At 43.5% G+C, this 25,367-nt stretch overlaps 1 protein-coding gene across 13 annotated transcripts in view; it reads left to right on the top strand.

The window, feature by feature from the left end:
* LOC139154371 (rac GTPase-activating protein 1-like) overlaps positions 1 to 22,309 on the top strand; it is a 41,492-nt gene extending 19,183 nt beyond the window's left edge. For all 13 annotated transcript variants that reach the window (XM_070728896.1, XM_070728885.1, XM_070728921.1 and 10 more), the window contains 9 exons: positions 1,897 to 2,040; positions 4,679 to 4,834; positions 7,654 to 7,749; positions 12,705 to 12,906; positions 14,896 to 15,001; positions 19,104 to 19,236; positions 19,950 to 20,061; positions 20,191 to 20,275; positions 21,534 to 22,309. In XM_070728896.1, coding sequence (XP_070584997.1) covers positions 1,897 to 2,040; positions 4,679 to 4,834; positions 7,654 to 7,749; positions 12,705 to 12,906; positions 14,896 to 15,001; positions 19,104 to 19,236; positions 19,950 to 20,061; positions 20,191 to 20,275; positions 21,534 to 21,585 — 1,086 coding nt within the window. In that variant the 3' untranslated portion in view covers positions 21,586 to 22,309. The remainder of the gene's footprint in view (positions 1 to 1,896; positions 2,041 to 4,678; positions 4,835 to 7,653; positions 7,750 to 12,704; positions 12,907 to 14,895; positions 15,002 to 19,103; positions 19,237 to 19,949; positions 20,062 to 20,190; positions 20,276 to 21,533) is intronic.
* The last annotated feature ends 3,058 nt before the right edge of the window (positions 22,310 to 25,367 follow it).

Below are 25,367 nucleotides of genomic sequence, written 5' to 3'. Positions count from 1 at the left end.
ATTCATAGCCGACAAGCGATATTCTGTATGTGTGTATATATATGTGCTGCTATATTCTGTATGTGTATGTATGTGTATATATGTATACATACACATACAGAATATAGTTGTCGTCTATGAATAAATTAACTGCCTTGAAATGGCCCTGGGTTTGGCCTAGAGGCAAAAAGGAACTGTGACGCTCCTTCAATATACCAGGGTGATCCAACAGAAAAAACATATAGCCCCTCCCTAGTACAAAGCCGAAGGCATCAGATCCTGTGGTCTAGAGGCAGAAGCTACAGGCATTGGACCAGAGTACCTCCAGAACCGCCTGCTACCACACGAATCCCAGCAACCGATAAGGTCCCACAGAGTTGGCCTTCTCCGGATCCCGTCATTTGGCGGGCCCCAGGGGAAGAGCCTTCTCTGTGGCAGCCCCGGCCCTCTGGAATCAACTCCCCCCGGAGATTAGAACTGCCCCCACACTCCTTGTCTTTTGTAAATTACTCAAGACCCATCTATACCACCAGGCATGGGGGAGTTGAGACACCTTTCCCCCAGGCTTTTTAATATTTATGTTTGGGTATGTATATGTTGTTTGCTTTTTTAAATATGATAGGGTTTTATGTGCTTTTTAATATTAGATTTGTTTTCGCTGGAATATTTTTTTTATTATTGTTGTGAGCCGCCCCGGATTGCTTTACCATGTGTGTTCTGAGTCTGGTTTTCTATGGCTGGGATACGTTTGAGGGCTGGTTTCCAGATGTCTGGTAAGCGAGAGGTATCATCCCGCTTGTTCATATTTTGGGGATGTTTTTCTATCTCGATGGCTCGATACCCACTGGGACTTCAACCTGCAACCTAAGCCATCGAGATAGAAAAACATCCCCAAAATATGAACAAGCGGGATGATACCTCTCGCTTACCAGACATCTGGAAACCAGCCCTCAAACGTATCCCAGCCATAGAAACCAGACTCAGAACACACATGGTAAAGCAATCAAGTAGCCTGCAAGTTCCAACTACTCAGGATATCACGCCTAATCTACAACCATTAACTAATCAGCATACCTCAGCTACATCAACGACCCCAATTGTTACCCCACTGACTCACCAGGAAGTTTCTACACAGCAGGAAATTGCTGAGCCATCAAACCACACCCAGCCACCAGTATTTATAGAAGGAAGGCAGCTTAGGTCTCGCAGTGTTCGCCTGAGAACAAGGACAGAAACACCAGCCTGAAGATGACGAGTGGGACCTCGTCAAAACGTCGCCAGAAATTTCCAAATCCTACACGGGAAGAAACCCGAATATACCAAGACTGTCATACCTGTACCCGTGAAAATCTACGAACACACACACACACACACACACACACACACACACACACACACACACACATATATATATATATATATATATATATATATATATATATATATATATATATATATATGTCACATGTTTTGGGGGGTTTTTTGGCTGAATTTGAAAATTAAGGGAGACTAGGATAGATCTATTTCGGTCTTATTTTGGCCTCATCAGCTAGCCATACCCACTGGGACTTCAACCTGCAACCTTTGCCTTGTAAGGCAGAGAATTATCCTCTAGGCTACAGTATCCAATCCCTTCAGCTCTGCACCAGGGAAGGGTTACATAGTTTTGTGTCGAATCACCCTGGTGTATTGAAGGAACGTCACAGCTCCTTATTTGCCTCTCGGCCCAACCCAGGGCCATTTCCAAGGCAGTTAATTTTATTGATAGCCGACAATTCTATCTGTATGTGTCATTATATATATATAATTATAATTATAATTTATTAGATTTGTATGCCGCCCCTCTCCGTATGTATGTATACATGTAATGTATGTATGTATTCCTCATGCTAAATGTGGGTCTTTTTCTTGACATAGCTCACTTCTGTCTGGAATAGCACTGATGAATCTGGTAGACAAAATAGCCAGGTTGGAAGCAAGACCATTGGACCTGTCTTCGGGGGAACTATTCATCCATCAGAAAAGCCACCACTCCAGCAACACCAATTGGCTTCCAAAATAGTAACCACTTATTTTAAGAATAAAAAGTAAACTATTTACTGCAATGCAGGGTTAGAGTTTCTGAAATGAATGTCTAATTACTTGAAGGTTAGTGTTTTAACGAAGCAAGTCAATATTTAGTTATTGGAATGCGGTTGTTTTCATGTTTTTTAAAAAATGGCTATGATTCCCCTGGCTGTCTTCAGTTAAACCTTTTCACCCTTTAGCTTCTCATGGAAACTCTACCCAGTTTGAAAACCTGGATTAAACTATTACAGTCAGAGCAGGTTCTTGGTGCTCTATGAACTTGCTTGTTTTCTTGCAGACCAGTAGTAGCTTACTATCAGAACGGCAAAGGAGGCCGCGAGATTTGGGTGATTATTGTTGCTTCCGCGCATGCGTGAAAGCAAAAAAAAAATCGCCCTAATCTCGTACGTGCGTGCTTCCCCTTGTGAGATTTTGCTTCCTACACATGTACAGAAGTAAAAACACGCTGGGACACAGACACGTGCACGCAGGTGAGGCGAAGCTGTATGTGTAGCGGACAGGTCGTGGCAGGAATGGGAATCTGCCCCTGTTGCAGACATTTCATTACCCTGCTAGGTAACATCATCAGGGCTCGGGAGTAAGGAGTGCTGTTTTCTGTCAGTTTATATTCTGGCGTCTTGCCTATCTGTGTAGGTGGAAGGAGGTCTCAGAGATTCTTTAGTTGGGCTGTTTATTAATGGCTCTTTGGCAGTTTCTTCACTGGGGTTTCACTTACTTGATTGTTGGTCTGAAGTTAACCTTGAAGTTAATGTCTTTTTATTATTCATTTATTTATTCATTCATTCATTCATTCATTCATTCATTTATTTGTTTATTTATATTTGTCATACAAATATAGAATTATAGTTTGTATTAACATAACAAAGTACAGTGGTTCCTCTTCTTAAGAACGCCTCTACTTAAGAACTTTTCTAGATAAGAACTAGGTGTTCAAGATTTGTTTGCCTCTTCTTAAGAATCATTTTCTACTTAAGGACCCGAGCCTGGAAAATTTTTCCAGGAAATTTGAGAGCGGCACAAAGGGCCTACCAGTTTCATGCCATTCCCCCTTTAATCCCAGCCATCTCGGGCTTTTCTGGGCTGCCAGAGGAGCATTTCGGTGGCGCTTAAGGAGGCTTTGGCAGTCCAGAGCGAACAAAACATTTTTCTTTGTCTGGGCATTTGGAGAGGGAATAAACCTCTGTCAGCGCCCAGAGGAAAAAAACACTCTGGGCAGCCCAGAGCAAATGGAGTGTTTTCATTTGTCTGGATTCTTGGAGAGGGAATAAACGACTTCACTGTGGTGACTCCCTTGCACTGCCTCCCACACATCCGGCATGAGGCTGTCTCCCGGAGCGTCTGGCCATGGAAAGGCAAAAGGGGGCACTTCGCCCCGGCCAGATCAACTCAGTTTCAGCCAAACCGAGGAGTCACCACAGTGAAGGAAAGGCGCCAGCTACAAAGCAAGCGAGCGAGAGGAGCGAGAGGAGAGGGGAGCCCTTCAGCATGGGAAGGAAGAGGAAGCAAGTAGCAGCAGCAGCCGCCTTTCGGTCAAAGGAGCAAAAGGTTCCCCTCTCTTGCCCACCTGTGTTTCTCTTTCTGGCACAGTGTATGGGAGGCAGCCTCATGCCCGGTGTATGGTAGGCACATGCGGGCCGGATTAAAGGATTTGGCCCGCGGGCTGTAGTTTGAGGATCCATGCTATAGGTGTTAATGTCTATTGATGGCTGATTTATCAGAGTGCCAGTCTTCTAGAAATTCCCTGGCATTTTTGGACTTGGCCTAGTCTAGGATTATCCCATTTTTCCTATTATGGTAATTCCAGGTTGTCTCTATGCTAGGTTTTATTTTTGTAGGTGGGGGAGAGAATGTCTACTCACTTCCAGAACTGTACAGCTAAGTTTGGCTTTTAAGACCTGTGTGCTTTGTTACTTCAGGAGTACCTTAAGGATTGCTCCCAAGTGAGACTCCCCGGAGGCTTTCCTTTCACACCTTTCTCCAAAGTGTAAAGAACATGAACATTCTGAGATTTCAAAGAAAAAGACTATTGGGCTGAAGGGCAAAGGTTACAGTCTAGATTTGTCTATTTTAGAAACAGCCAGAGCTGCGAAGGCCCAGTGCCTTATTTATTTATTTGTTTGTTTGTTTGTTTGTTTATTTACTTTTTGATTTGATCTGATCTGATCTGATTTGATTTGATTTGATTTGTATGCTGCCCTTCTTCGCAGACTCGGGGCGGCTCACAACAATAATAAAACAATGTACAGAGAACAAATCCAATATTTAAAAATCTAAAAACCCATTATTTAAAAGAACATACAACACAAGCATACCATACATAAAACTATATAGGCCTGGGGGAGATGTCTCAATTCCCCCATGCCTGACGGCAGAGGTGGGTTTTAAAGAGTTTGCAAAAGACAAGGAGGGTGGGGGCAATCCTAATCTCCGGGGGGAGCTGGTTCCAGAGGATCGGGGCCGCCACAGAGAAGGCTCTTCCCCTGGGTCCCACCAGACGACATTGTTTAGTCGACGGGGACCTGGAGAAGACCAACTCTGTGGAACCTAGCCGGTTGCTGGGATCTTCTTTTCCCTGCGCTGTGTTCATCGTCTTTCTTGTCCTCTGTCCTAGGTGATTCGTCTGGCCTGGTGTGTCGTTTGCAAATCCCGCCTGTGCTTTGGGAGGAAGGCACTTAGGTGTCAGTCATGTCAGCTTCTAATGCATCCAGAGTGCAAAGAACAGTGTCCCCTGCAGTGTGTGTCAGGTGCCTACTCCAGAGTGAAAGAGGTGAGCAAACTCCTCAAATGGTACAGTCATGCTCAAGTGGAACTTAACTTCTGGTGATTGATTGATTGATTGATTGATTGATTGATTGATTCATTCATTCATTCATTCATTCATTCATTCATTCATTCATTTATTGCACTTCCAGGCCGCCCTTCTCCAAAGACTCAGGGCGGCTTATAACATATAAAAAACAGTGCAAAAACATTATAATGCCCAATTATAAAACTAATCTAAAAACCCAAGTATTAAAAAACCATACAATCACATTCATCCCAAATCTTAGTCATGGTATCGGCCGGAGCAGAGTGTCCACGCTCAATGGCCCCAGGCCTGCCAGGAAAGAGCAGGAGATTGGGGGCAGTGCAAATCTCCGGGGGGAGTTGGATATAGAGGGTTGGAGCTGCCACAGAGAAGGCCCTTCCCCTAGGGACTGCCTGCCAGCATTGCTTGGCTGATGGGACCTGGAGAAGGCCAATTCTGTGGGCTCTGATCAGTCGCTGGGATACATGAGGCTGGAGACATCCCGTAAGTAACCTGGTCCTAAGCCATATAGGGCTTTATAGGTGACAACCAACACTTTGAATTGTGTTTGGAGACCAATTGGCAGCCAATGCAGCTCGCGGAGTGATGGAGATACATGGGCATACCTTGGTAGGCCCATGACACCTTGTGCGGCTTCATTTTGGGCTAGTTGCAGTCTCCAAACGTTCTTCAAAGGTAGCCCCAGGTAGCATTGCAGTAATCAATCCTCAAGGTGATGAGGGCATGAATAAGGAGAGACTCCCTGTCCAAATAGGGCTGCAACTGGTTTACCAGGCAAACCTATGCAAATGTCCTCCTCGCCACAGCTGAAAGATGTTGTTCCAAACTCAGCTGTGTCTGAAGGAGGACTCCCAAGTTGTGGACCTTCTCCAAGGGGGTCAAAGACTCCCCCTCCAGGGTAATGGAAGGACAGATGAAAGTGTCCCTGGGAGGCAAAGCCCAGAGCCACTCCATCTTGTCTGGATTGGGCTTGAGCCTGTTAGCACCCATCCAGACCCTAACAGCACATTACCTCTACTGCTTCACTGAATTGACACAGGGTGGAAATGTACGGTTGAGTGTCATCAGCATATTGATGGTAACTCACGCTATGTTGACGGATGGTCTCACCCAGAAGTTTCATGTACATATTAAACACTAGGGGGCATAGGACAGACCCCTGGGTGAGACCATCCATACAGGAGGGGCCTAGGAACTGACCTCTAACCCCCCCCCCCCCCACTAACACTGTGACTAACTTGATATGTAGGAGAAGAACCACCATAAGACAGTGCCTCCTACTCCCAACCCCTCCAGTTGGCAGAGATGGATGCCATGGTCAATGGTATCAAAAGCCACTGAGAGAGAGAAACACCTCCCTCAGGACCCAGCCAGGTCTCAGTCACACACACCAAGTCGGCCTCCTCATCCGAGACCAGGTCCCGGATAGGGGGAGTTTTATTCATAACCAACATGGCATTGAACAGCAGCAGTCTGATTCCAGGGCCTCAGATTACACGAACTCTGCAGCTATTTTAGCAATAACATGGAAGCCATTTATCAGGAATGGGAGCTCTTCCCCCCAAAAATAATTTGCTTAATTTTGCAGGCCTACAACTTCCAAGTGATCTTCAGTACAGTACAGTGATCCCCTGCTCGTTGCGAGGGTTCCGTTCCAGGACCCCCCGCAACGAGCGGGTTTTCGCGAAGTAGCGCTGCGGAAGTAAAAACACCATCTGCGCATGTGCAGATGGTGTTTTTAACTTCCGCAGCGCTAGCGAGGAGCCGAAGATTGGGGGCGGCGCGGCTGTTTTAAAACGTCGCCGCCGGCATGGGGGGCTTCCTAGCAGCCCCCCAAACCCGGGTTGGGGGTCCGGGGGGTGCTGGCAAGCCCCCCATGCCAGCGGCGACGTTTTAAAATAGCCGCGCCGCCCCCAATCTTCGGCTCCTCGCTAGCGGGCTTTCGAGCTGAGTCCTGAAGCAAATTCGCTTCAGGACTCAGCTCGAAAGCGGCGAGAGCTAGCGCCAGCGAACAGTTTGTCCGCGCTCGCTCTCGCCGCTTTCGAGCTGAGTCCTGAAGCGAATTTGCTTCAGGACTCAGCTCGAAAGCGGCGAGAGCTAGCGCCAGCGAACGGCTTGTCCGCGCTCGCTCTCGCCGCTTTCGAGCTGAGTCCTGAAGCGAATTCGCTTCAGGACTCAGCTCGAAAGCGGCGAGAATGAACGGCGTGGGCGGGCGAAGGGCGGGCGGCAGCGAGGAGTTTGCGTGGGCGGTGGGGAAACTCCTTGCTGATGCCCGCTGCTCGCCCTCCCGCCAGCAAGAGGGGGAAGACCCAGGGAAGCCGCCCAGCAGCTGATCTGCCGGGCGCCATCTACGCATGCGTGCCCATAGAAAAAAGGGCACGCATGCGCAGATGGTGTTTTGACTTCCGGGTTGAAAAATCGCAAATTACCCTGTTCGCAATGGTCGGGGACGCAATAACCGGGGGATCACTGTAGTTGCTTATTGTTCTTTGAGATCAGCCAAGATCGGCTAAATGCTGCCACCTGATGGCAGAACCCCAGCATATCATTGAATTGGTTTTTAATTTCTCAATCCCTCCATTTGAATAGAATAGAATAGAATTTTTATTGGCCAAGTGTGATTGGACACACAAGGAATTTGTCTTGGTGCACATGCTCTCAGCGTACATAGAAGAAAAAGATACATTTGGAGGGGAGGCATTACCTGGGAAAAACAGTTTGGGGAATTGAGATCTGATGCAGAGAGGTCTCTGATGTCTGTCCCATCTCTTCCTTAGGGTATACTGGCTGATTTTGCGCCTTCCAAGCCACCTCTGGTGCCCCCCATTGTGGTTCAATGTGTGGTTCAAATAGAGAAACGTGGCCTGCAAGACGTAAGTGGAATTCCAAAGGAAAGGTGGGCAAAAATAACCTACAAAATGTTCAATTCATTATGTAGTCTACTTTGCTCTGCAGATAAACTTTATTCTCACTCCCTGTTGATTTTTTTAAAAAATCTTTACTAAATTCTCTGCTGTTGCTATCTGAACATAGAATTAATGTGTCTGAATATAGAGTTAGAATTAGGTTAGCCCAGGAGTCAGCAACCCACGGCTCTGGAGCTGCATGTGGCTCTTTCATCCCTCTACGGCGGGCTCCCTATCACTTAAAATATTTATTTATTTATTTATTTATTTATTACTTAGATTTGTATGCCGCCCCTCTCCGAAGACTCGGGGCGGCTCACAACATGTAAAAAAACAAATCATAAGCAATCAGGCAAATTTAAAATATTTAAATATTTAAAAAACCCCATATGCTAACAGTCACACACACAGACATACCATGCATAAATTAAACGTGCCCAGGGGGAGATGTTTCAGTTCCCCCATGCCTGACGGCAAAGGTGGGTTTTAAGGAGTTTACGGAAGGCAGGAAGAGTAGGGGCAGTTCTAATCTCCGGGGGGAGTTGGTTCCAGAGGGCCGGGGCCGCCACAGAGAAGGCTCTTCCCCTGGGGCCCGCCAACCGACATTGTTTAGTTGACGGGACCCGGAGAAGGCCCACTCTGTGGGACCTAATCGGTCGCTGGGATTCGTGCGGCAGGAGGCGGTCTCGGAGATATTCTGGTCCGATGCCATGAAGGGCTTTAAAGGTCATAACCAACACTTTGAATTGTGACCGGAAATTGATCGGCAACCAATGCAGACTGCGGAGTGATGGTGAAACATGGGCATACCTAGGTAGGCCCATGACTGCTCTCGCAGCTGCATTTTGCACGATCTGAAGTTTCCGAACACTTTTCAAAGGTAGCCCCATGTAGAGAGCATTACAGTAGTCGAACCTCGAGGTGATGAGGGCATGAGTGACTGTGAGCAATGAGTCCCGGTCCAGATAGGGCCGCAACTGGTGCACCAGGCGAACCTGGGCAAACGTCCCCCTCGCCACAGCTGAAAGATGTTGTTCTAATGTGAGCTGTGGATCGAGGAGGACGCCCAAGTTGCGGACCCTCTCTGAGGGGGTCAATAATTCCCCCCCCAGGGTGATGGACGGACAGATGGGATTGTCCTTGGGAGGCAGAACCCACAGCCACTCCGTCTTATCCGGGTTGAGCTTGAGTCTGTTGACACCCATCCAGGCCCCAACAGCCTCCAGGCACCGGCACATCACTTCCACCGCTTCGTGTCCCAATACCCACCGGCACGCAATTTATTGAGCTTTTCGTACCCTGGTATGCCAACCTTTGATAAAACCAAGGAAAGAAAAGTTTCAGAAAAAAACGGAATGCTTAATTCAACTAAATATGCTAGTTCTGTGACCGCTCAAGAAATAGGCACAGGAAGGTTTTGTGCACTGTTGGCCTGCTACCGGAGTGGTAAGGAACTATGTTCCGGTAGCGATTTTTGGGATGTGCACGCAGTCCAGTTAGGGAAATTACTATGTATCCTTTCTCATCTTGTGATGGCAAAGAATAGGACATTCAAACAGTGGGTTTGTAAGCTTACCCAATTTTTCCCTGAGATGTCCTCAAATTTTGCAAAATATTGCAAAGCAACTTTACTTAGTGGGGTTCAGAACATTGGGGAAAAAATCTTTATAGCTTTATTGAATGTTGTTTTTCTTCTACAGAATGCGAGGGAATTCCATATGTAGTAGAACAATGGAATTGGCAATACTTCCATTATTGAAATTCAAAGCACTGGGATTTTTTTCCTTTACCATAGCTTTCTTTTCCAAACATAAATAAATGGTTTTACTCTTTCACAGAGATTAAGATTTTCATCCCTGATTAGACAAGTTTACAAAAATGGAGGGGGTGGATATCAACATGGAATGTTTCTATATAACTAATGCACTGGGTGAACTAATTTACTTTGGATATCTTACTTATGAGAATAATTTTGGTAAGCACTGCGTAGGTAGCATGAAGTGTCCCTAGCTGAATGCACCACATTTTTCTTTTCTTTTTTTTGAATATTTTTTTTGATTTTTTTAAAATATGAGACAAAACAAGACATACAACATTTAACATGTAAAGGAGCTACCATTGCTCTGCTAGGCATAGAAGTCTTCTAATACAAAGAATAATGACTATAATTAGATCAATACAGAAAGATAAAGTTGTTAATAACATATCTCTTAATATCTTTAATATGTTGTAAAATCTACATATTTCAGCATTTTCTTTGTGTCAATTAATAGAACTAAAGACCTATCCATTAAATATCAGTATATAATATATTCAACCAAGTAAATCTAACGTTTCTATAGTTTATTTTTGTACCATTAATCATCTTTATTAACATTCCACCCATTATGTACTTTATCCCAAGTTTTATAATACTCTGTTTCCATTTGATTATTTAACCTTCTTGTCATCATATCTAATTCTGCACATTCCATAGTTTTCTTTAAAACTTCTTCATCTTTTGGAATTTCCTTTTCTTTCCATTTTTGCGCAAATACAATTCTTGCCGCTACTAATATGTGGATTATTAAATAATATATTTCTTTTTTATATTTTGTGTCAGTAATACCTAATAAGAAAAATTCTGGAGTCTTCTTAATCTCCTTATTTGTAATTTCCTTTAACCATTTTTCTATCTTATTCCAATAGATCTTAGCTTTGGGGCAAGTCCACCATGCGTGGAAGTATGTGCCAATTTCTTTTTTACATTTCCAGCAAATAGGTGAAGTGTTTGGAAACATCTTTGAAATCCTGTATGGTGGAAGATGCCATCTACAGAACATCTGAATTTGATTTTCTTTGAAGGAAATCGATTTGGTTATTTTCCAATTATGTACCCATACCTTTCCCCATGTATCTAAATTTATTTCTTTTCCAAAATTTTTACACCAACTAATCATGTTATCTTTCAATAACCAATCTATTGTTTTATAATTTGTTAGATATTTATATAACTTCCCAATTAATTTCCTTGATTTTGGATTAATAATTTCCCAAGTATATTATTATCTTTCTTAAAAATAAATATTCTAACATCATTTTGGTATCTAGAGTTAATCTGTGCGTACTGCCACCAATCAACATCCACACCTGTCTCCTGCAGTTCTTGTTTTGTTTTCAATTTTAGTTGATTATCCAATGGAAATATAGAGACTTATTGGATAATCAACTAAAATTGAAAACAAAGCAACACATTTTTCAAAGACAATTCTGCTGTAGAGACAAGATCATACCAAGAAGACCTAGAAAATTAAGGGAAGAAATGTTGATCATGAAAGCCCAATTTTTTATTTTAAAAAATTCATACACTTCATGTTCTTGATATTCAGTCCAGAAGAAGTAATAATTGTCTGCTTGAGAGAACATGTGTTATATTGGCCTTCCTTTTTTAGAACGTCTTCATTGCTTTTGCCTTCTCCCCTCTGTTGGTTATGACCTATAAAGCCCTTCATGGCACCGGGCCAGGTTATCTCCGGGACCGCCTTCTGCCGCACGAATCCCAGCGACCAATTAGGTCCCACAGAGTTGGCCTTCTCCAGGTCCCGTCAACTAAACAATGTCGTTTGGTGGGACCCAGGGGAAGAGCCTTCTCTGTGGCGGCCCCGGCCCTCTGGAACCAACTCCGCCCAGAGATTAGAATAGCCCCCACCCTTCTTGCCTTTCGCAAGCTTCTTAAAACCCACCTTTGTCATCAGGCATGGGGGAATTAAGATATTCTTTCCCCTAGGCTTCCACAATTTATGTATGGTACGTTTGTATGTATGATTGGTTTTAAAATAAGGCTTTTTAGCTTCTTTAGTATTGGATTGTCGCACGTTGTTTTTATTACTGTTGTTAGCCGCCCCGAGTCTACGGAGAGGGGCGGCATACAAATCCAATAAAATGAAATGAAAAAATGAAAATTACATAAGCAGTCTTTCAGTTGATATTTTGTTGTTTATAAAACGTGGATCTTTACATTAAACATCTCTAAACACTGAGAAGTTTCCCGCACACCCCTCACTCTCTGCTCTCTATTTTTTTTAATGTAGTTTCTCGCCTTTTTCCTTTTTATGTTTCAGTGCTGCTGATTGTGTTGGGGTTTTTAAATCCACCTCAAATGCATGATCTCTAGAAAAGACCTAGTCCCATGAAAGAGTTGCAAACAGGGGTTGCATTTCCTCCCTTGTGCTCTGAAGTAGGTTGAGGGAGCAAATCCAGAACTTCGCCACCATTGAGTTGTATGAATCTGTTCCCTTGTTTATTTTTGTCTTGTACAGTGTTCCCTCGATTTTCGCGGGGGATGCGTTCCGAGACTGCCTGCGAAAGTCGAATTTCCGCGAAGTAGAGATGCGGAAGTAAATACACCATTTTTGGCTATGAACAGTATCACAAGCCTTCCCTTAACACTTAAAACCCCTAAATTACCATTTCCCATTCCCTTAGCAACCATTTACTCACCATTATTACTGGTACTCACCATTGAATAAGACACTTAGTGATCCTGATATTTATAAACATAATTATTTATTAACAATAATTTTTTGTATTTATTTGCAAAAATTATTAATTTGGCAATGTCGTATGATGTCATCGGGTGGGAAAAACCGTGGTATAGAAAAAACTCCGCAAAGTATTTTTTTAATTAATATTTCTTGAAAAATCGTGGTATAGGCTATTCGCGAAGTTCGAACCCGTGAAAATCGAGGGAACACTGTATTTCCTAGGAGCCTCTTTAGAATTTTCATAACTTCTTTTCTCCTTTAATTAGATGCCTTCTCCTTCCCTGAGGGGATAGCACTCTGATTTTTGACTGGTGTCAGTCATTGCAAGTCCGCAATTGCTTAGGTTGTGAATGTTCCACATCCTTGTAATTATTTCCTTGGCCTTTTGCTCACCTCTAGGCTAGACTATACAGAGTGCCAGGGGCAGAACCCCTCGTGCGTGAATGGAAATACAAACTGCTCGCTGCCCAAGGAGCTCTTCCTCCCTTCGACCTGGTGGATGATGTACATGTGATCTGTAGCATCCTCAAGGATTTCCTGAGGAACCTGAAAGAGCCTTTAGTTACCTTTTTCCTGCATTCTGCTTTCTTGAAGGCAGCAGGTGAGTTGGGATGGGACTCTCAGATATATCTCTGGAGGGGAAGTGACTAAGGGGAACATGGGTGATGTAGGGTATGACAAGGATGAGCCTTGTTGTGAGTGGTCCACAGCCAGCTCATTTAGTCACAGATTCTGAGGAGGATGAACTGGGTCCATCTTGGTACCTTAGGCCAGTGTTTCCCAACCTTGGCAACTTGAAGATATTTGGACTTCAACTCCCAGAATTCCCCAGCCAGCGAATGCTGGCTGGGGAATTCTGGGAGTTGAAGTCAGAATATCTTCAAGTTGCCAAGGTTGGGAAACACTGCCTTAGGCAGTGTTCTTGACCACTGAGACAGAGGGCAGTCCACAACCAGCTCAGTTAGTCACAGATTCTGAGGCGGATAAACCGAGTCCATCTTGGTACCCTAGGCCAGTATTCTTGACCACTGAGACAGAGAGTGAGAGTGAGGGTGAATTGGAACCTGAAAAACCTTTAGACTTTAGAAACCCCAATTATGGTAATGTCTGACTCAGAGGAGGAGGGGGACATTGGGGACTAGGAGCCCCTATTAGATGCCATGGTAAGAAGGTCATGAAGCAGACAGGAATATCTTTATGGGAAAAGTTCTAGAAGATTCGCCTTCTAGAAAGTCTAGACATTGAATGTCTCTAGGAAACAGTTGACCACACCCAGACAGTATATAAGTGAGGTCTTATGGGAAAAGAGGCGTGGAGAATCAACGTTTGTAATGGTGGAGGTCTTAGATCTGGGGTTCCAGAAATGCTTTGCTGGCAAACTGCTATTATCCTTTTAAGTTCATTGTGCAGAGATGCAGTTGTCCGAGGAAAACTAGAACCGGCAGTGATGCAGGCCTGCGACGCCCCCAAACCGATTCTCTCGGCAGCATCATAGGTGCCGCCATCTTGTTTTTTGCTTCTGCTCATGCACAAAAGCTTTTTTTAAGTACTACACATGCACAGGCCGCGCAATGTGTTCATGCCCACACAGCACATCCCTTACCAAGCCAGCAGAAAACCAAACCAGAATCTACATCACCTCGAGGTTCGACTACTGCAATGCTCTCTACATGGGGCTACCTTTGAAAAGTGTTCGGAAACTTCAGATCGTGCAGAATGCTGCTGCGAGAGCAATCATGGGCTTTTCTAGATATGCCCATGTTACACCAACACTCCGCAGTCTGCATTGGTTGCCGATCAATTTCCAGTCACAATTTAAAGTGTTGGTTATGACCTATAAAGCCCTTCATGGCATCGGACCAGAATATCTCCGGGACCACCTTCTGCCGCACGAATCCCAGCGACCGGTTAGGTCCCATAGAGTTGGCCTTCTCTGGGTCCCGTCGACTAAACAATGTTGTTTGGCGGGACCCAGGAGAAGAGCCTTCTCTGTGGCAGCTCCGATCCTCTGCAACCAGCTCCCCCCGGAGATCAGAACTGCCCCCACCCTCCTTGCCTTTCATAAAGTTCTTAAGACCTCTCTCTGCCATCAGGCATGGGGGAACCGAGACATCTCCCACGGGCCTATACAGTTTATACATGGTATGTTTGTGTGTATGTTTGTTTTTAATAATGGGGTTTTTAGTGTTTTTTAAATTATTACATTTGTTCTTACATTGTCTTTGTTATTGTTGTGAGCCGCCCCGAGTCTACGGAGAGGGGCGGCATAAAAATCTAATAATAATAATAATAATAATAATAATAATAATAATAATAATAATAATAATACTGGACCAGACTTTTTGATGTGGATAGCATGAAATAAACCTGTAGTATTTTTTGAAGTCTGTCCTGACATTGCTCGATTCTTGGAAACTATTTCGTTTCTTCCGGAGTCACTGTACAATTAAGGTGCTATGCCTTCAGTGAGTCTAGTTTCATTAGGGAAAAGTGATGATTTGTGAAAAAAGGAGTGAGGTTAAACGATTGAACCCTGTGGATGACTTAGAAAGGCGATAAAGGATTTGCATCACCCTTTCTTTCCACTCAGAAATTCTGGATGAATCTGCCTGCCATACTGAACTCTGCCGCATTGTCAAGAAGTTGCCTGTGACTAATAGAGACACACTAGCGTTTCTCATGCTCCATTTGCATAGGTGAGTACAAATTTAGACGTAGAAAGGAAAACCTTAGAGAACTGGGAGAGACGTTTTACAGGCCATCCAGTCATTCCCTGCTTGATGCAGAAAAAGAATAATTAGACCATTTTTCTGCCAATGTGCACCTGTCATCTGCAAGCAACTGGAACACGAACTTGCACAGGCGTTTTGGCTGTCTTGCCAGAAGAAGAATAACACTGCTTATTTAGATCAAACTGCAGTGCAGGAGCAGGCATTTTCAAGATTGTAAATTTATCAAGACGGATTGCATGTTAAGATTGTAATCGGCCTCCTCATCCAGGATTGATCCTGGATGAGGAGGCCGACCTGGCATGTGTAACTGAAACCTGGCTGGGCCCGGAGGGAGGAGTTCCCCCTCTCTGAAATTTGCCCAGCCGGGTTTCAGATATGGCATCAACCTCGACCCCAGAGAAGTGGGGGAGGAGTGGCTATTATAGCCAGGGAGAGCCTTTGCCTACATAGACTCGGTTGCTCCAGAGATTGTGGGCTGCGAGTCCCTCTTGGTGAAGTTGGACTTAGGGGTTCAGGTGGGCTTGTTTCTCACGTACCTGCCTCCCAGCTGTGTGTCCAAAGCCCTGCCTGTGCTGCTCGAGGAGGTAGCCGGATTGGCGGTGGGGTTCCCCAGACTCATTGTCATGGGGGACTTTAACCTGCCGTCACGGCGAAACCTCTGGGCTGGCACAGGAGTTCATGGCCACCATGACAGCCATGGACCTGAGTCAAGTAATACAGGGTCCGACACACGAGGGGGGACACACAAACCTGACATGGTATTCCTCTCTGAGCAATTGAGTAATGGTCTGAGATTAAGGGGCTTAGAAACGTTGCCTTTGTCATGGTCGGACCATTTTCTACTACGGCTTGACTTCCTGGCTCCAATCCTTCCCCTCAGGGAGGCGGAACTGATTAAGTTGTTCCGCCCCAGGGGAAGAGCCTTCTCTGTGGCGGCCCTGACCCTCTGGAACCAGCTCCCCCCTGAGAGATTGGGATTTTGGTAATGTCAGGATAGTTGTTAAGTGGTGTTGTGAGTGTTCCTTGTCAACCTCGGGGCATGTCAGATTCTGAGGAGGATGAGCCAGGCCCCTCTGGACATCCTGGATGAGGGGCTTTGCCAGTTGAAACAGAGAGTGAGGCAGAAAGTGACTTGAGTGAGCCTGAAGGGGCTGATGTGACATTGGGGAAGTGGTCCCAGCCAGAGAGTGAGGAAGACATGTTAGTGGAAAACAATTGGATTAATCCTCACTATCAAAGAATGCTTTGAAGGTGAGAGGAGTTCCAGAGTAAAAGGTATTAATTCAAAGCTCTTTGTTTTGTTTTGTTTTGTTTTAAATATTTAAATTTTATTGAATATATACATTAAAAACAGGGTACAGAAAAGCAAAGGGAATATATATAATGTACATTCTAGCAGTTATAATTTACTTGTATAGTACACGTAAGTGGGGAGGGAGAAAAGAAGAAGGAGAGGGGGTTGGGGAAGAGGGGAAAGAGATATGAGGGGAAGAGGGATAGGAAATTGGAGCAAAAGAGGAGTAGTAAGAAGAGTGTAGAAGGCCAGCGTTAGAGCTGGGGCTTTCATGCTTTGCGGCCTGTGATTTAAACACATAGGTGGTGTAGATTTCCCTAAAGTTTTATCCATATGTTTTTGACGTAATTGCTAGTGCCAACACGTATCAGTGGTTTAAGGGTCTGTTCATTCAGTTTCTTTGTAATTCAAAATTTGTGTCAATCGATGTTTACAGTTTGTCGTTTCAATTTGATATTATGATTTGTGACGTAGATTGCTGGTTTTACAAGTTGTTTTTGTTGGATATTTTTCTTTGAAGTGTGATGTCACTTCCAGGTATTATAAAGGTATGGGATTGTGGGAAAGGGGGCATAGAGTCTCAAGGACATTCTTTGGAAGAGACGTAAAATGAGGGTATGCTGGAATAAAGCTTTAAAACCATGATTCTTACTTCAAACCTGTCATCCCTGTTGAACGCTGTGCTGGGAAAGGCTCTGGTAAGAAGACTTATGCTTAAAAGCGAAAAGAATTGAGTTTTATCTCAGGAATGCGGATAAAGAATGAATTCTGGCGCTCTTCCTAGACCATAGATTACAGTTAATTATTACAAAGATAATGTTTACTTCTATGATGTTTTAATACTTGCGTTTTCACTCATGTACGCTTGTTTTCTAATATAAAGAATGGGATTTTTAATAAAATAAGTGATTTCTGAGATTGGGATCGGATTCGGAGGGTCGGGATCAGAGCATATGGTAATTAAGTGTCCTATGTATCAACCATGTGATTAAGTGAATCCAGCATATGAAATAGCAATAGCAATGGCACTTAGACTTATAGAATAGAATAGAATAGAATTTTTATTGGCCAAGTGTGATTGGACACACAAGGAATTTGTCTTGGTGCATATGCTCTCAACGTACATAAAATAAAATATACATTTGTCAAGAATCATGTGGTACAACACTTAATGATTGTCATAGGGGTCAAATAAGCAATGAAGAAGCAATATTAATAAAAATCTTAGGATATAAGCAACAAGTTACAGTCATACAGTCAACATGGGAGGAAATGGGTGAAAGGAATGATGAGAAAAACTAGTAGAATAGAAGTGCAGATTTAGTAGAAAGTCTGACAGTGTTGAGGGAATTATTTGTTTAGTAGAGTGATGGCGTTAGGAAAAAAACCTGTTCTTGTGTCTAGTTGTGTCTAGTAGTTATATACCACTTTACAGCCCTCTCTAAGCAGTTTACTTTACAGCCCTCTCTAAGCAGTCAGCCTATTGCCCCCAACAATTTTGGGGTCCTCACTTTACCCACCTGGGAAGGATGGAAGGCTGAGTCAACCTTGAGCCTGGTGAGATTTATACGGCCAAATTTCAGGCAGCTGGCAGGCAGCAGAAGTAGCCTGCAGTACTCCACTCTAACCACTGTGCCACTGCAGAAAATAACCATTTGTTGTCATTTTCTGCTGGAAAATAGCAGAAACATAGCAAATTACAATCACATGGCATCCAATTGCCAAACGCCTAAAATGTGGTGACATGACCGGGAGGGGAGGTGGCTGCACAACATTTTATAGCAGCCAGAAGTGCTTTACCCTTTCCAAAGTCATAATTTCAAATGGTTGTTAAGTGACTCATCACTAAACAAGGATTGCCTATTATAACTCTTTAAAAACTCCTTCAGACTTCATGATCTCCCATTGCAAAAGTACGGTTTTCATTCAAACTGTAGATATTTTCAGCATTCTAAAGGAAAAGGTATGATTTCTAGGTTTAGCTACTAGCCTTGAACCAAACTGGGCTTCATGTGTGAATGCCCATCCTTTACCTTAGTGTGTAAAACACATACACATTTTAGGAATAGCTAATGATATGTAGCAGAAATACGTAGCTTCTGCTCCGGTAATCTCACACTACTAACTAGAGTATACAAAACTTTTGCCAGACCAATCTTTGAATACAGCTCATGTGTCTGGAACCCACACCACATTTCGGACATAAACACTCTAGAAAATGTCCAGAGATACTTTACTAGAAGAGCCCTCCACTCCTCCACTCACAACAGACTTACAAACCTAGGCTTAGAAATCTTAGAACTGCGTCGCCTTAAACACGACCTAAGCATAACCCACAAAATCATCTGCCACAACGTCCTTCCTGTCAACGACTACTTAAGCTCCAACCAAAACAACACACAAGCTCACAACAGATACAAACTTAAAGTAAACCGCTCTAAGTTCTACTGCAGGAAATATGACTTTAGTAACCGAGTAGTTGATTGCATGGAACGCACTACCTGACTCTGTAGTATCATCACCTAGCCCCCAAAACTTTACCCTTAAACTATCCACTGTTGACCTCTCCCGATTCCTAAGAGGTCAGTAAGGAGGTGCATAAGTGCACCAGCGTGCCTTCTGTCCCCTGTCCTAATATTTCTCTCTTACTAGATCTTGGTATACTACCAATGCGTACTTGACAAAATGAATGAATGAATGAATGAACAAATGAATAATATATTTGCTGTAGCACGGACTACTGTTTCCATTGATCCATCTTTCCATCCATAGGGTCATGCAGAGCCCCGATTGTCAAATGGACCGCCATAACTTGGCAAGTATCTTCGGACCATTGCTAGTCGGACACAGCACTCCCAGACCCAGCCCACTTGTCATTATGGAAGGCAGACCACACCAGTGCCTGGTAAACCTCTGTGATGACTCTCCAATTTCTTTCAGCTTTCAGTGGCTCATCACTGCACAATTCTGGGTCTTTGTCAAAAAATGTGTGATTTTATAAGATTGATTCCTTTGTATGGCAATAACTTATCTTTTGCAGGATGGGTTGGAAGAACAAAGCTTCTTTCAAATGTGAGAAGGAGGCAAAACCTGGTAGCTAGGTTGTAGCAAATATTCTTCTAAACCTCCTTTGAGATTTCACTGAGCATTACTTGAATAATTCATTGATTAATTCAGTTTAAATGCCATCCATCTCTGTTGAAGTGACTCTGGATAGTTATTTGTATTATTTCTATCACTATCAACCACACTGCTTTAAATATAATTGATTGTGTATGTGTGTGTGTGTGAGAGAGAGAGAGAGAGAGATTTGCTGATAATGAAAATGAAGAGAGATTAGTATAGATCTATTTCAAGCTATTTATCTCTCATCAGCTAGCCATACTCTTACTGGAATTTGAATTTGGGCAGCCAGCACAGTATGTATGTATGTATGTATGTATGTATGTATGTATGTATGTATGTATGTACAGTATATGTATGTGTATATATACACACACACAGCCATATACATACAGTGTGAGTGTGTGTATATATATATATATATCAGGGGGAGAGAAAAAAGAAGGGGGAGATATTAGAAGCTGGACAGAGGCTAATATTATTTCCTTTCTACAGGTCATCTCCCATCTCCTAACATTGCCACTCACGTTTTGGAAGCATTTTATAGAAGAAGAGCCAGAAAACCTTGTCTCCTCAGTACATCAGCCCATTGTAATGAATGAACAAGGTGAGTTAATTCCACTCTAAGGCATGGGGAGCATTGCTGTTTTGATCAGCTTGAAAAGCATGTCAAGGGAATTGGCCTAATGTTCTCTGACCAGCAGAGACCAGTTTTTCCATCCATTTGTTTCCCCAGAGGCCAGCCCTGTCCAGTTGAGTCCAGGAAATGGCTGCTTTCAAAACAAGATTCATAATTGCATGGACACAACTTTGCCACTTTTGTGAGTATTAACTAAAAGACAACATAAAGCTTGGCTAGATATAATGGAATGGTGGCATTTGTTTGTTTGTTTATGTATTTATTTATTTATTTTATTCCCGAAGGACTCAGGCATTGATCAAACTATACTGGGAAAGGTGACATATAAAGCTCAGTATTAAGGCTCGTCAATTATTTATTTGTTTGTTTGTTTGTTTGTTTATTGATTTGATTTGATTTGATTTGATTTGATTTGATTTGATTTGATTTGATTTGAATGCCGCCCCTCTCCGCAGACTCGGGGCGACTCACAGCAACAGAAAACAATATATAATACAAATTCAATAATTAGAAAGCTAAAAACCCATAATTTAAAAAAACATACACACAACATACCATACATAAACAGTATAGGCCTGGGGAAGTTATCTTAGTTCCCCCATGCCTGATGGCAGAGGTGGGTTTTAAGGAGTTTACGAAAGGCAAGGAGGGTGGGGGCAGTTCTAATCTCAGGGGGGAGCTGGTTCCAGAGGGCCAGGGCCACCACAGAGAAGGCTCTTCCCCTGGCACCCGCCAAACGACATTGTTTAGTCAACGGGACCCGGAGAAAGCCAACTCTGTGGGACTTAATCGGTCGCTGGGATTCGTGCGGCAGAAGGCAGTCCCAGAGATATTCTGGTCCAATGCCATGAAGGGCTTTATAGGTCAAAACCAACACTTTGAATTGTGACCGGAAATTGATCTGCAACCAATGCAGACTGCGGAGAGTTGGTGTGACATGGGCATATTTAGGGAACCCCATGATTGCTCTTGCAGCTGCATTCTGCACGATCTGAAGTTTCCGAACACTTTTCAAAGGTAGCCCCATGTAGAGAGCATTACAGTACTTGAATCTCGAGGTGATGAGGGAATGAGTGACTGTGAGCAGTGAGTCCCGATCCAGATAGAGCCACAACTGGTGCACCAGGCGAACCTGGGCAAACATCCCCCTCGCCACAGCTGAAAGGTGGTTCTCTAATGTGAGCTGTGGATCGAGGAGGGCGCCCAAGTTGCGCACCCTCTCTGAGGGGGTCAATAATTCCCCCCCCCGGGTTATGGATGGACAGATGGAATATATAATGTGTCCCTTCACATTCAGTGCCAAACTTTTATCCATTGGGTTGCATTTGGCCTCTTTCGATCTGCCAGCAGTACCATTATTATTGGAATGACTGTATGATTGTAGAGGACATGTTCATTCTTGGTTTGTTTGTTTGTTTTTAATTCTTGTCTTGTGACAGGAATGTGTCGCATGCCAAAAAGACGGGGAGTTTGTTCCCACCTCCAAAATAAGGAGCTACAAGACATGGCCATTTATTCTGATTCTAATGAAGGGCGTGTTCATCACTTGGTGGTGGTATTTTCCTTGCCTTCCACTCTCCAGTCAAGCCTCCTTCCAACTTCAAGTGGAGCTCTATTTAACCATCCATCACTATTTCTTAATAGTGGAGGACTTTTGATCTCCTTCCTGAAGAAAATCATGGTTCCCTTTTTCCATAATTAGGGATTGACAAAAAAGTGGAGTGGATCCTTGATTATTATACTACTGATGTCTCCATTGTGGACTTCTGGGTGAATTGAAGATGGTCAGATCTTGGGGGGATTTTTTGGTCAATTTACTTATAGCAATCAGCAGATTCAATAGGTGGAATCTGATTGATGGACAAAAATATGCTCACTTTTGTATATTTTGGTCCTATTATCTGTTATATGTTTATAGCAGAATTTGATATCTGGTGGTGGGAATGTGGATGAGGAAAGAGAAAAAAAAATTAGTGATCCCTGTAACTGAAAGAAAGAAATTTTCTGAAGGCACAGCTTTTTCAAAGAAACATCAGCTTTATTGCAGATTTGCCCTAGCAACAAATCTTTGACAAAAGGAAGCCTTTGACTCTTTTTACAATAAGTGGATTTTCTTTACAGAGGATATACTGTAGAAAAATAAAAATGCCAATGATCATGCACAATGGGGGATGCCTGAGAAAATAAAAATAAAAATCATAGAAATAAAATTCAACAGTTGGGCAATGTATTTTTTTTGGCGCAACAAGAGTGTATATGTCCTCAGATTTTCCGGTACTCTTAATCCTGTATTACAAAAGCAGGGAATAAGGAAGACAATCTGAAAATAGAACTACTATCCCCTAATTATTGCACAAATTTCAGTTGGGGACATCAGGAAATGACTGGGCTTCAGGTCAAATAGGAAGTTGAAAACATCACGGCAAATCCATATTGCTGACGAGAAAATGTTGTGGGGTTAATCCAGTCAAGAACTGAGCTAAACTAGACCTAGGGACCTTATTATAATAGGCAGCAGATGACATCTTATGTACAATGGGATAAAGCAGCCATTTTGGAAAATTAAAATCAGACTGACCTTCGAACTGAGTTTTGGCTCAGATTAAAGGCTAGCCAAGAGAATAAAGGATGTCTATCTTGAACGAAGTACTGTATGGCACTAAAATAAAGCCACTAATTTCAAATCTCATGACAACAGCTCTTAGCATATGGGAGATCTTCTGCTATTGCCCCAAATGAAGTCTGGGGAACTCAAAAAGTGTTCGCTGAAGCCATTCTTCAGTTGTGGATTATTTGTAGATTATTCCCCTTTAAAGAAAGGCTTTTGCATGTCCTGCAGGTACATACCTGCCCAGGGGACTGAAGTAATCGTAGTTTATGTATTCTTTAGACAACTCTCAAGTGTTGCTACTGTCACTCACTGCACGCTCAACTCTCTCCATAGGAATAGGGCCGACCCAAATTTGCCTTACCAGTGATGTTGAACTGGTAACTAGATGCCAGTACACACCTTTATCATTTCATATACGTTTTTATTAGCCAGAAAGTTCTCTCATCTAAATGCTTTAAGGGCTTTTTAGTCCTGTTCCTCATATGCTTCAAGAGTGCCTCTATGCAGAGCTCACCCCTCCAGCAATAAGATTTAGGATTCTTGGTCTTGCCCCACTGTGCTTTAGGAAAATAAGCAGTGGTTAAGCCAACATGGCTTAGGACAAGGGGTGGATTGGGACATTACTAAATTGGAGAAAATTTTAAAGCATCCTTCAGGATACAGGTAATCTTTGACTTGCAACTGGTCACATAGTGACTGAAGTTACAACAGACTTCCCCAAAGATTATTTAACAACCGAGTTCTAAAGTTCTGATGACTGCCGTCCTATGGTCACTCGATTGCATTTTGGACACTTGGAAACTGGCCCATATTTATTTGCAGTGTCCTGCCGTCACAGGCCAACCATTCATGATGTTTTTTTTGCCAAAAAACAGCATTTAGTTTCAGTTTTTGGCAAAAATGCATCATAGTGAGCCATGGGTTTACTGTACTGTGAAATCGGATAGGCGGCCATTAGTCCTTGCTAAAATAACCAAGTGCCACTTGCTGGAAAGTGGAAATATGATTCTAAATAAAAACAGGGTGTCCAGAGGGAAAGCATTTTGAAATTCCCTGATATTTCCCTAACATTTTCCTGTAACTTGCGATCTAGTTAAGGCGTGGTCGTACATGACGTCATACCAAATGGCTAAGCCATGGAGAAATATTGGTAGCTGAGGAAGCAAGTTATTGCCACAGTTATGCTCGTTTTTGCTTGACTCTGCCAGGCAGCGCGATCCGTTTTTTCCCCATGATTTCCCCTGACTTTTAAACATTGTAATAGTTTGTTTTCCCCCCCCCGATTTATTCCATTTTTTTCATGAATTCCCTGATATTTCCCAAACCGCCGATTTCCCCGATAATTCCCTGATTTCCCTGTTTCCCAGGTTTGCTGGACACCCTGAAAAAGGGGTAGCAGTGTGAAAGATTTATTTCCCCAAGTGTAATAGCAATAAGAGAAAAAATTGTAATTCTGACCTGGAGGGAAGTTCTCCCACATTAAGCTGTGCACAGCCTTTCTTATAGTCTGATACAATTGCACAAAAACAAAGCCTTGATTAAAAACTGTGGGCTTAAAGAAGAAAGATGAATTGCTGACAGTAAAATTATCTCTCTACTGCCTCCTGTTGATGAGACAATATTATGTTTCAGAAGGGGGCAAAATACATTGAATTAGCTGCCTAAAAGTGTTCAAACTCAAGAGCCCTGTCTACTTCCCCAACAATTACCCTAAGCTGGAGTGCCTTGCAAGTGCAATGTAATAAAGCAAATACATGAGCCTATTTTAAGAACTAGGGAGAAAAACCTGCAGGTTTATCCTAAAGTAGCTCAGCCTAGTCCAGTGATGGTGAACCTTTTTTTCCTCGGGTGCCCGAAATGCATGTACTATTTGTTGTGATTCAGCCTGAGGCTCCTCAGGGACCAGCTGGATCTCTGCCGGATCCATGCCCAGAGGAGGAGGACAGTGAACAGGAGGGGGAGGACCAGGCAGACGGGGGAGAGGAACGTCAGGAAGAGGAGGAGGGAGAGCAGCCTGAGACCCCCGGCGGGGGGGGGGGGGGGGGGGGCTCTCCCCAGCTAGTAGCCTGGATTCATTGAATGAAGACGCACAGGATATAATAGACATGAGGCAGCGACAAGCAGCTCAAAGACGGGGCCAATTAGAAAGGTATTTCCATCCCTGAATTGGCAACAGCTGGGTTTGGGTGTGGTTCTCCTCAGCAGGGTTGAAAAGACAGGCCCGCCCTTACAGTCTTGTGGAGAGTTATCAATTGGGAGTCCTGTGACCTTGCTTCGATTCTCGGCGTCTCTGATCTTGGCTTGTGGCCTAGAAGTCTGGAAGACTTGGGGGAGGCGTGGGTTTTATTATCTCCAGCATTGTTTTTGCCAGCAAGAATCCTGTTTTATTGCCTGGCCTTCGTGAAACCTCTGTGAAGCTTCATAGTGTTCCTGTCTGTAAGAACAGTTTTTGTTACCTGTGTTTGCGTTCAATTATATAAACTGCCTTTGCTTTTTACCAGTGTGTTTGGATACTCTTTTTGGTTGGTGTTGGCGTCTGGGGGGACCCAGACAGAACACTATTGTGCAAGCGTGAGTGCCCACACCCATAATTCAATGCCTGGAGATGGTGAAAGTGGCCTCCCCACCCACCCCATAGGCTTGAAATAGCACATTTCCCAAA

The sequence above is a fragment of the Erythrolamprus reginae genome, chromosome 1, assembly GCF_031021105.1.
Source record: "Erythrolamprus reginae isolate rEryReg1 chromosome 1, rEryReg1.hap1, whole genome shotgun sequence".
Classification (NCBI taxonomy): Eukaryota; Metazoa; Chordata; class Lepidosauria; order Squamata; family Dipsadidae; genus Erythrolamprus; species Erythrolamprus reginae.
This window is presented reverse-complemented; position numbering and strand designations above follow the sequence as displayed.